This window comes from Morone saxatilis, unplaced genomic scaffold, assembly GCF_004916995.1.
Source record: "Morone saxatilis isolate NCDOM2014 unplaced genomic scaffold, NCSU_SB_2.0 Contig1, whole genome shotgun sequence".
Lineage (NCBI taxonomy): Eukaryota > Metazoa > Chordata > Actinopteri > Moronidae > Morone > Morone saxatilis.
The window spans coordinates 7,414,410-7,427,110 of NW_023339651.1; the positions used below are offsets into that span (position 1 = coordinate 7,414,410).

Sequence of the window (12,701 nt, forward strand, 5' to 3'; positions counted from 1 at the left end):
AACTACAGTGGCTGTAAATCAAAAACAAAATCCCACTCTGTCTGTGGATAAAAACAGCTCATTGTAAGGGGACAAAAACACAATGCTTCTTTTTTTCAGGTTATTCTACTTTGAACATCCATTTCTGACAGTAGATCCTCCTAAATGTTACACACAGGTCTATATTCCACAGCTCTGCTCTAACCAAATCTAACTGACATTACTGTGGTTAACACAACAACAACAAACAACAGTTCGGACTCTTCAAATGCTGTTCAAAAGTGTTGCCATTTAGAACGGCATGATACAGTAAGAACATATTGCAAAAATGGAATTTTCATTGAAAAAGAAATATTCTATAGTAAAAACAAAACAGTACTTGTGTTGTCTAATTGGGCAGGTTATTGAATGCAAAGTTATTTTAAAGTGCTGTGGCCAAAATAATGTAACGGTTAGATGAAACTGTAGTTAATTCAGACAGTGGAAAAACCAGCTGTGGTGAGTGCGCCACACAAACGGGTTAATGTCCCTTAAACACTGGCCATCATTTAGGACCCTGTGTGCTCCTGTACTCTTATTTTGTTGTACCCTGACAACAAAATGATATTCATATTTTACTGCTCCTATTTTACTATCTAACTATAAAACTATTCAAGTAAATAAATAGTCATTTATTTTCTGATATACAGATATACAATGGTTGCTGAGTAATGTATATGTTGATGTTTTCCAATCCATGCAAAGACTCATAACAGAAGTTATCTCAGGACACTTTTCAAATGCTCAGTGTTGAGCTTTCTCCACAGCAGCTTGAAAATACAGCAAATTAGAGTGAATCAAAACTAATGAATTAGTGAGAACAATATATCAGCAACAGGGTGACAGTATATAACATTTTCTGCATGTGTTATGTGTGTAAATAATGTAATGTAATAATATGCATGTTTTATTTGCTATTTGTTCACTGCTCCCATTACCATACCTTGTTAGACTGAAAGTCATGAGCTGCTTCCAGGCCTTTAAAATGAATGATTAAGAACACACAGACATAAATATGAGCAGATAATTGACAGTTTAAGGGCCAGGAGCGGCGCTGGCTCTCAGGAGCGGCGCTGGCTCTCAGGAGAAGGCTCACTCTGTGGTGGCAGTGTACAGCGGTCAATACTCCTCATTTATCTGTGTTTATTTGGTTGAAAATCCAAACGTATCTGTGTAGTCCTTGACTCTTGTTTTGCACGGGGAACATAAATGGAGCTCTCCACGCCGTGATGAAGAATCCTCCAATCAACACCAAGAACCAGAACGCCAAGGTATGAGTATCTGCCACTGTGTGAGTGCAGAAGGCGATGGTGTTCTGTTGCAGATGGCTGTCACATTAATAATGTGTCTGTTGGGTTGTTGCAAAGTTTAGTGACCCTCTTGTTCCTCTCCAGCTCTTTATATCCTCCAGTCACTTTTAGGATGCCTGTTAATTTACTACTGTACTGTAGTCTATTCTTTTCTAGTTCAAATTGGATGTATAGATCACGTGTGTGTGTGTGTGTGTGCGCGCGCGCAGGAGAGGGCGGAGCTGCTGGTGGTCAGAGTGCTGAGCAGTTTTAAGAGCAGTGATATAGAGAAGGCAGTGGGCTCTCTGGATAAAGCTGGAGTGGACCTGCTGATGAAATACATCTACAGAGGCTTTGAGAAACCCTCTGACAACAGCAGTGCCGTGCTGCTGCAGTGGCACGAAAAGGTACGTCGTTAGCAGGGGGCGCTACGCAAGATTTTCTTTGTCTTGAGCACAGAACTATGAAATAAAACTATATGGTTTGGGACTTTAAGTTGGCTTTAAAAAAATGTTAGCACATTAACAATTGATGTAAATTACGTAGTTAAGTTAGATAGCATTTTGTTACCATTAGCTAACTTAAGATGTCACGTTTATTTTTTAATTATCTTCAGAATGGGGTTGTCTTTCCAACATAGATTAGCCTAGCACATAGCATATCTAAGTACAAGAAAGGGGAACGTTGACTGAGGTTTTGACCGAGGTTCGCTCAACTGTTATTGGAGCACAGAGCAAAAAGGGGCGGGACTTAAGAAGGGTCATTTATGCCCTCAGGGGAGGGCATCAGAGGTTTTAGGCAATATTCTCAAGGTGCACATATGCAATATATGTGTGATAACACAACATAAGAGCAGCAAACACAATTACTAAACATGTGTGGACATTGTTGATAAGAGACTGTATAATGTGTTATTGGCTGTAATAAGGACACTAAAAAGGAAGCAGGGGCACAGTCAGAAGAGTACAGTGACTGCAATAGACTCCTGTCACCCAAGGAGAAAGTACCAGACTCCCTTAAAAAAATCCCAGTTTTGTGAATTGTTGAGTTATCGGAAGCACCAACTTTGTGAAATGCTGCCAATGACAAATTCTTATGTCCCTTCTTGTAAGGGATGCTAAATACCTGAAAGACCACTTCTGCTCTCTGTCTTGGTGGGAATACTTGCATATTGGAGGTGCGATTGTGTACTTCATATACATCGTATTGTGCTTGAGCAGCATGGATTGGACAGTGGCTGCAGCCAGTGTTGTCGCACTTCACAAGAGCTAGCTCCAAGTTACGTTTTATAGATTAAAATGAACTCGTTCACAGTCCAAACTTGAATGATGAAAAATGTTGAAAATCTGAACACTTCCACAGATTGGATAGAAACTCTAACCCTCTCCTTTGTTTCTCAGTAACATTACTGTAAGGAAATATGCAGACACTAGATCTGATGTCTGCCTTTAATGTGTGTCCACAGGCTCTGGCGGTGGGAGGAGTGGGCTCTATAGTGAGAGTCCTGACTGCCAGGAAGACTGTCTGACGGTCCATCTGTCAGCAGACGTTAGTCAAACCCAAGAGACCATGGGAGCTGAGCACAGGGACAGGCCTCTCCTCTTTCTGTTCTTGGACATGATTCCCATTTTTATACTGAAGCCGAGCATCTTCCTGATGCACCTCTTTCCTCAGTTTTTTTTCTTGTTTCTGCATTCACTACGTTCAGTCACACCTCTGGGATTTAGAAGTGCTGGCAGCGAGGCAGGGGAGGCGCTGGCACCTCTAACTGCGTCTGCCAGCCACGCAGAGAACAGGCACATTTCAGATGCTTCACTCGGACACATTCTGTCCAAAACGGCTCCTTTCAAACTGCTTCACAGCTGCTCTGACGCCTCTCCCTCTCTACTCTGCTCCTTTCTTCCTCCCTTCTTCTTCTGCTCTGAAGCTCTGAGGTTGAGGAAATGGGAGAGATTGTTTTTGGAAGGAGCCACATAGACTGTTTCCCTGCCTTTTGCATGCTGGGATTGGAGTGTTTTTTTTCCCTTAATCATTCTAACTTTGTTCATTTTCTATTTTTTTTCTACTCACACCGTTGTTGGATTGTGTGGAACCTGGCTTTCAGGTTATAGTGCTTGTTTTTTTATATCTGAAATAAAGAGAAATAAAGCGCCGTGAATATCCACTGATTACTTTGCTGTCTTACTACTTATAGGTCCAGTGTGTAGGACTTAGTGGCATCTAGTGGTGAAGTTGCACATTCCTCCCATCACCTTCCCCTTTCCAAAGGATTAGAGGACAAACATAGCTATCAATATTATATTCCTCCTAAATGTTACACACTGGACCTTTAATGACTTTATACTAATAGGTGACAGAGAGTTAAGTGATGCTGTTAGTGATTTAGAGGACAGAAGCAACTGCAGTGTTCCATGTTAAACACACACATTCTGGTTCATTGTCCAAACAGAAAGATTCAGTATACAGGTCACACATACGAGACAGGAGTGAGGCTTCACTGAGCTGTGGCCCTCTGACACAATCCCATCAGGGCAGTTTGTTGGTGTGTTTGTTGCTCTCTCTTCAGCTACAGTATTAAATGCATCAACCGGCTCAGACTGGCACATTGACAGGTGTGAAACATGTTTGACAAAATAATCAGAACTCGAAGTCCACACATGTTTTTAATAGACACAACTGAGCAAGTGAGATGCAGATTTTGTCAAATTAACAGACAGGAGCAGTGCACAGGGGGGCCGTTTGTAGGTTTGAGAAACTCACACTCAACGTACATCCTCACAAATATTGGCTGAATTGAACACAAATCATTCAACAGACTGCACTCTTTAATGTAGTGAAATAATTATTCAGGAATATGACAAATGCTCCGCTCATCAGACCACCTGACTGAATATGGCCCATGTGAAACAGTTGTAATCATCAGCGACCACTGCCCCTGAACGCTGCATGTTATGACTGTTGGATCGAATAAACAAGTCACACTTGAACTGCCAAATATGTCAATAACCAGAAAGGAAAACAGCTTTTTCTGCAACAATAAATGCTGCTGACAAAACCATCACATTTTTTGTAACAACAGTGGAAACCAGGTGTCATGATGACACAGAGGCTGTACTGAGGGCCAAATGTTGGGCGGCCAAGTCCTCAGTTCATACGCACAAAAGCACCCATCAGTTCACCCAGTCATTCATGATTAGTGTATCCGCCGCAGACAGTCGGTGGCAGCAGCCGTGGCGGTGCCTGCAGACCACGTTTGACAACTTCCATCCTCTTTTGCAATACTACTCATCAACGTAAGGAGATGCATGCAAACTTTACATTTCTCTGCTACGGTAAAAAAGAAAAAGAAAAGCCTACTGTTTTCCTTACACACAAACTGGTGCACGGTCTCGCCCACACAGAATTTTTTGTCTACTCTGTTTTGCTGTAATGGTGGTAATTAAGGGCTGCAACGATTAATCAATGCCAACTGTTCTGATAATTGATTAATCTGTCCCTCCTGGAAGTTGTAATGGCAACAATTAATGCAAAATCTTTTCTGCACATTTGACTTATCGTAGTTTTCTACCAGTTTCATCGATTACAGCAGTCCCCCTCACGTAACTATGAGCCATATGTCAAACTACTAGCGATATGGTTCTCACTGGAACCAGTTGCCTTTCATTTTTGATAGGGATGCACAATATGGATTTTTATCAGCCGATACAATAACCGATAATTACCTGCTTCTCATGGCTGATACCGATGAGATAACTGACCTTTACATGGTTGTGGTTTAAAAAAGAAGTTTGTATCGGACTGATTAATTGATTGGTCATTCTTTTAAGTAAAAGTTTCTCCAATGTGAGTGTTTTCTACTTTCTGTAGTCCTAAACAGTGAACTGAATGACATTGGGGTGTGGACAAAACAGGACATTTGAGCACCTTGGGCTTTGTGGAACATTTTCACAATTTTCTGACATTTTATGGCCCAAACAACCAGTTAATCAATCAAGAAAGTAACTGACATTAGTTGCAGCCCTTAGTTAAAATATGATTAATCTTAAGCTTTGTTTATATCAGCCCCAGTTGGTTAAACCCATCCCTCATGTAACTGGGGATTAAATTTCCCTTGATTTCAGTCATTTACAAGTGCTGCTACTATCCAGTAGGAGGTACAAGGCTCACATGTGGCAACCATGACATTGAGACCACAGTAAAATGAGGACACACCACCACTGGTTGCCGTAAAATACTCCTATGGGTATTTGAAGGATATACAAGCCGCAGACAGCAGCAGTCACCATGGCTTTGCCTTTTTGCTGCCCTCTTGTCTCCTCAGGTCAACCAGAGTGGCAGTCCTCTAACTCAATCGAGGCCGTACACAAACTGATGCCCCGTGAGGGCTTGGCTTTACACTACAGACTGACCACAACAGCTGCAGACAAAGCCTCAGTGTTTACAGAGTTCATGGCTGAGGCTAGGAAAGAGGAGGAGGCAGCAGGAAGGAGGAGGAGGACAAGAGGGAGAGAGATGTGGGTCTCAGCTTCCACTGCTAGAGCAAAAAAAAATGACCAGGAGAAATTGGACCATAATGGTACCCACAGGAATTCAAGTCTCAGGCCTAAAAACATGGAGCTATATCATTCTGCAAGTCCGAGGAGAGGATTCAGACACAGTTTGCGTAACAAAGGAGAAACAGTATAAAACCTGGGGGAAGGAAAGAAGGAAAAGGGAAGTTGAGAGGGATAAATTGCCCCTGTACATATGGCGCTTGTTCCTTCATCAACAGCTCAGATCCAAGGTGGTGAATCAAAAGAAAAATGTGTTTGTGTGTGTAAGGAAGCAGAAGCAGGAGGACTCTTCCCAGGAAGACTGGCAACCTAAAGTATCACACCGAGACTTGCAGTGACAAGGAGACTACAAGCTTGGGCTGGGCAAGCTGCCACAGAAGCTCTCAGTGTCATAAAGGATAAATCACGACACTAAGCATCACAGTGGCACTCTCCGTCTGATGCAGCACTACTTCTCTGTGAACAAGTGGAGCTCGGAAAACATGAAATGTCACTTTTTAACTTCAGCAGTTTCTGTCAATGTCTTTCATGATAGATGCCATCAAAGGTACATTAAAGCCAGTGTGTTTAATGCGAGCATGGTGCAACACTGTGTAAAAAAAAGGCTGCCCGTGGCCCAAGGGCGAAAGGGCTCTCTCATCATCAGGCTGAGGTGAAATGAATCAGCAATGTTGTTCCTGCTCGTTGTCTGAGTTAATAAATTTTTAATGAGGGATGTCAAATTTTCTTTTTTGAAATGCATTTATCTACTGTAAGTGAAGTGAAATTAATGACTGTGGGACTGTCTGGTGTTTTGATCAGAGACAGGCGATTATTTCCACAACTGCAGGCCTTTAAATGGTCTGAGTGACCAGCTTAGGAGGAATCAGCTGAGCCATCAGCTGTGTTTACAACTAGCTGTGATCATATGATATAGCTGGAATTGGGAACTGAGCCTGACTTTGTGGCCTGCCTGAACTAACGCTATGCTTAATTAAATCAACGTCTCTATGACAGTGTCACACAACAGTAACAAATTAGATTTTAAAATTGTAGCACAGTAAATTTAATAGAAAATAGGGTAGACTAAATATTAGAACTCCAAACAATATAACACAATTTAACAGCACCACAAATTACAGTCTGTGAAATTCCCCAGTGGAATCAACGCCTCTCTGAAACAATTTCAACCAAAATTGAAGAGTGAAGGTATCAGACTGCATTAGTTCTAGCTACCTAATAAACCAGCAACTGAGTGTATATGTGGTTTTCTATTTTTCTTTATTGTACTGTGGTTTATAAAATGTAATCATAATATTACTATTTTCTACATGTTCCCATACATAATTCTGATAAATGGCCATATATGTAAACCTATATGTCTCTGTATTTAATATAAATGTTCGTATATGGCCATATAAAACGTTTTTGTATGGGTTCCTGCACTACTTTAACATGGTATTATTGATTATTTATCCATCAAATTATGTTTAATACTGTTGTAATGTTGGCACCAGTAATGTATATTTGTCAGACTTTTCTAGCTGTGTAGGATGTAAAACGAGCAGTGACACCCTGCAGCAGACAGAAGCACAACCAGAGAGTGATGCTTTAATTAAAAGCTATATACTATTTTCTCAAAAGCAATCCCTCTTGACACATGGTAGGCAGGAAGGAAAACACACGCACCCAAAAAGATGATTACAAGAGCGTTTGACATGGAAATGACAACTGAGTCTCCTCCTCAGTTTGTCAAAACATGACAAAGTGTGTGACACTCCTTACTCATGTGAATGTGTGGGACTTCATTTGAAGACTGAGGAAGTTGCCAGTTATTGTTAGACACTCACATCACATTTTTATTCCACGTTCCTTTCCTGTATTCAAATCAAATCCCTCACAGGGAGACACTGATGAATACAATCACACAGTCACTCGCAAAAATTCTGTCATTACAGCTTCCTCTGACTTTAAACTTTCAATTCTGGCTCATGCACCTCCAGAATTCAAAGCCGTTCTGCTGAGCTTTGATCCTTAAGTGTCCTCCACAGTCCTGCTGATGCTGCACATTCAGACCTCACGGTATGTTAGCAGCACACTACCCTGCCACTGGGAAAATTTAAAGCAGTCCCCTTCGCCTTGTACTTCTCCATACCGCTGCTCCGTGCCCAGGGGCTATCGGCACACAAGCTCTGATAGCCCAGCACTAGACCTGGTGATGCTACAGGACGACAACACAATATCCGCCTGTCTTTACAGCAGCCTTGGGACGGATTACCCAGTATGCAGTATGTTGACTCTTCTGGGTTCATAAAAATCCTCCCGTTTTTATTAGAAATTACCCTTTGAGGTGGAATTTGCTGTGTCCCAGTAAGCATTTATTTGGTCAAAAGACAACTGGCAGTAAAACTGGGATAAATTTGACTGAGAAGACATCTAGGTCATATAAAACTGCTATTTCAAAAAGCATTTACAAGAGTATATTCAAATATGAAGCAGATCACATTTGCATGTTGAAATATACTTGAAATGCTGTTGATATTCCAGTTTTAACTTTAGTCGTGTAGACGGTTTTTGACCTGTAAATCACCAAATCAGTGCTTACTGTAGTATCAAAATTAACCACCACCACACTTTCTTTCTCAGACTCCCTTTATGCCTCTTCACTGAAACTGGTCAGAACATGTCTAGCTTGAAATCACTGACCTTTTTGTTAACTGCAATTTAATGGGGTGATTAGGTCTACTTCACTCTATTTTCAAAGTATACATCCATCTTCCTAAAAGTGTTGACACTGCAATAACCCTGCCTTTCAGCAGGCTCTTCACAATGCCTGTTTGCTTACCAGTGAAGCACCAAACAAGCACACCCTTGACATTTTCGTGCACCACCTCATGAAATCCATAAATTCTGTGTATTTATGATTGGGCTGCCTGGAGCTCATAATGAGAGTCATGAAAGTTTTGCCTGGCAACACTTTGACCTGCTGACCAAAGAAAAACATACAGTAGGTTCTAGTTATTCAAGGGGTGATGTCACACCAAGGTTTTCACTCGGATTGGTTCTTTCCATTTGCATTGGACTTATGTAAGTCTTAATGAAAATGTCACTCCAAAAACATACAACCTTGACACTACAATGACAGATCTGTGCCTGTTTTCAGTAGTATTCCTTAAGGCATACGTAGCCAGCAGTGATGGTGGTAGGAGACTTCCCTCAATGCAAGAATGAAAACGTTGGATGTTCAAACATGTAATTCCTCCATGAATCAATAGTTTCTATATTAACAATTAACTGAATGTCTACATGTAATATCAAATGGACACTTCAGTCCCACTGAGCAGATCACAGTCAACATCCCATCGCCTGCTAATACTGGTTCTTTTTATCAAGACATCAACCCTTCCTTTACCTTACCAAAGTAGTTTTAATACCCTGAGCCGAGACCTTAACCATAGAAGTGTCAGATATGCAAACATTCATATAATTCATTCTTGGGACTATATGTCAAAATGGTCATTTTGGAGGGCACTACCAAATACTTTTTAGTTTACAGTCCTAGGTATGAGGAGCTGTTAAGGTGTGTTGAGGCTGAATGTGAAGTGAATTTGAGAGGCGACACGATTGCAACAGAAATAAATAGAAAGATGCCAGTGGATGCACTAGGCAGCACAGATTGAGGCAAGAATGCTTCTGTTCAAGTTAAAAATGTTTAAATCTTGGTGACAAAATGTGTTTTCCAAAGACTGTTTGATAAGAGACAAGAGGTCAAGGGGTCTTGTGGGAAATTTAAAAAAGAACTGGAGTTCTTAGTAAATTTTGAGATCAATCGTTTTCTGAGCTGTCACAATATATACTCACTCTAGCTACAGCTAATGTCTGCAGAGTCAGTTTATTGGGTGTTTGTGGTCTGATTTGCCCAAATCAAACAAGGCGAAATTTCATTCTAAAGGCCCCTTAAGTCAACTTTCAGACCTCGGCAGAGTAACACGCAATCAGACACCTAAGAGACAGAATCCTACACTGTTGCATATTGGCCAGTCATCTCCCTGCATTGTGGCCAGCTACCTTTCTGACACAGTTCAGTGGTTTGTCTCAGCAGACAGGGAGGCTCTGTAATGTTTCATAATCAAGCTTTTCCATCCAAGCGTAGAGAGCAGCTGGACTGAGCTGATATTAGTATGCCCCTGGTGTGGCTTGGTGACAGAAGCTGGAGCTCTCTCTCTCTTTCCCTCTCTCCCTCTCATTGCACGGTGTCAGATGGAGAATTTTATGTGACAGAGGGTGGAATGAAATGTGTGGGCCCTCACCAGCACACTTAGATTGGCTTGGTAGCATTTTCTGTTTTGAGATAACTGATGGTCAAAGCGCACATCAGTCTAAGCTGGGGAATACTCGCTCAGACAGCCTGTTTGCAGATGCAAATGTGATCTGATTTGTGGGAAGCCGAACACAAAATTGGACCACAGGTTGGCTAAAAGATGGACAGAGATTTCAACTGAAAACGAGTGTTAGGATTCTAAATCTAGTCCCTGACAGTGAGTCTGGAAAAGCAGGTGGGCGGCTGGTGTGGAGCCTTGCTGTAATCTGACAGGCTGTGATAAAATCAGGTTTGGCATTTGGATTGCTGTACCTGGAACAGCTTTCTCTCTCCTCCACCATGACAGATGCTGCAATTAGTGATAGCGACGACTGCCAACTGCTGACACGGCTTTGTATCACCCACCCATCTCCACTCGGTTTCTACCTTTTCTGGGAGGGAATCATTAGCTTATCTTGATACCTGGTTTCCAACAGAGAACAGCCAATCACAGAGGCAGCTCAGGCTCAGACAGACACCTCTCACCCAGTGGGCAACGGCTTGACACAAGTCGATTTCTTTTTCTGAAGGCTTATACTCTTCTTTGAAATTCAGACTGTACCACAGCCATGGAAAATACTAGTTTCCAATTTGCTGGCAGGACTCCTCACACAAAGATCCAGGCAACAGTTTAACCACCATTCTAAGTCAATTCAGAAGGTATTTTAAACTGCAGCTAACCATAGTAACAGCTTCTGCTTCATGCTACCAGACACAGTTTCACTGGTGAAACAGAGCTGGGTTAACCTGACTACAAATAAACTTTGAAAAATGAATGACAATTTAATCACAAGCATCCTTTTAACTTTTGTTAGGTGGACATAAGCACAATAATACACTACAAGATGTTCTGATACAGAAAATAAACTGTGTTGCTTTCTTTCCCCTGGCCTGTTATTTTCATATCTTGTCATTAATTATTACTTACAAACTTCCACTAAATCAAATAGCTGTAATTTTATCGGTCTACTGATGTTTTGTGTTGTTCTGTTTTTGGGGGTTCAGTAGTAGCTAATAATAAACTCAAAGTGGTAAAAATGAAGAAAGATAATTATAATAATGCTTGTTTTCAGGCTTGTGTTTTTATATGTAATTCTCTGAATGCTATTTTGCATACCATAACTTTTAATTTAATTATTTTTATTGAAGCAGCTACAACAGTTAGACACCTTTCTCAGCCCAACACCAGTGATTTTCAGGAAAAGTCGGTTTCTGAGAAAGTTAAACTAAACGAAAACCAATGACCATGACACCATCCAAATCTTGTTGTAGCAAATGGATTTTCGTTGGCTTTACATATAAGCAGCAAAGCACTTGCCTTTTTATGTTTGTTTTTTATTAGATTAACTAAAATCTATCATGGTGGAAAGATGTTACATATTGCAATACTTACAATACTTACAGTTTTTAGTGGATCAAAGTTCTGTGTTTCTTTTCCAATGGTATGCTGAAACAATGCTAATTAGGATTTAGGGGCTAATTTCCAGAAAACCTGTTTTGTAAAGGCCTATCTTTCCTTAGAAGCTGTCAACACCTGTCCTCATAAACTTGCAGATTCACTCACACAACAAAAAAGTTAGTGACTATATTTAGAACTTTTTTTTTTTACAAAAGAAACTACATTTTCCAGAATTCACACAAGCCAATTCACAACATGATGTAACAATGTAATTGTACTTTAATCATGGTAAATGTACAGGAAAACTCAACAGCATGGATTTAAGAACAAACTTACTATTGTGTCTCACAAAGCTCACTTTCAAGTTGGTACTCTGAATCTGAACACATTCCAAGAGCTGGGGGAAAAAAACCACAGGACCAAAATGGCCCTACAGTGGAAAACCTTTTTTTCTAGCTTCTCTTCTTGTCCTTCCATTAATAGTGAATTCATTGGTTGCCAAGTCCGGGCCTGAACCCCAGATAGATAACAGGTAATGTTATCCACCTTGACATTTTCCCAGTAAAGTGTAATCTCTGGAATTTAAGCTACATTTCTTCAGACCCACAGACTCTCCACCAAACCTGTTTTTCCTCCTCTTTTGTATCGATTTAATACAGAGACAAGAGTGGTAAAGGCAGGGAAGGAGGAGGGAGACCGAGAGACAGACGATCATAGAAGCGTGGCTTTCACCGTGTTAGGCCGGGATTTCTGGTGACAGAACGTAAATGGGCTGCATTTACAGTGGCTTTCCACCTCATCTCTACATGATATTTTTTGGTATTGTTGTGTTAGTGAGAGAGATAGGCTGAGTGGAAGAGAGAGGACGGGGGCAGTAGCTGGGTGAACATAATTGCCTGCCATGATGAGCTGTAGAAATAGACGAACAAGGAGTAGGGCGGTTGTCATTCACGCAAACCACACACTGAGGAAAGGCGAAGAACATCTTTGACATCTGCCCTTGTAAATACTTAAAGTTGTATCATTCAAAGCAAATGTTGGTGTTGTTGTTGTTTTTGCAAGCTCTGAAGAAGTGAATAAGTCCTGATGGTTATCTCTTTTTT

At 41.0% G+C, this 12,701-nt stretch overlaps 1 protein-coding gene across 1 annotated transcript; it reads left to right on the forward strand.

Annotated features, from left to right (window-relative positions):
• Positions 1 to 1,216: 1,216 nt before the first annotated feature.
• Positions 1,217 to 3,471, forward strand: LOC118332342 (actin-related protein 2/3 complex subunit 5-like; the record flags this gene model as incomplete). The annotated part of the gene is given in 3 exon segments (XM_035667577.1): positions 1,217 to 1,289; positions 1,538 to 1,714; positions 2,773 to 3,471. Coding segments are annotated over 3 exon segments (313 nt in total), but the record flags the coding sequence as incomplete, so codon positions are not given.
• Positions 3,472 to 12,701: the final 9,230 nt, after the last annotated feature.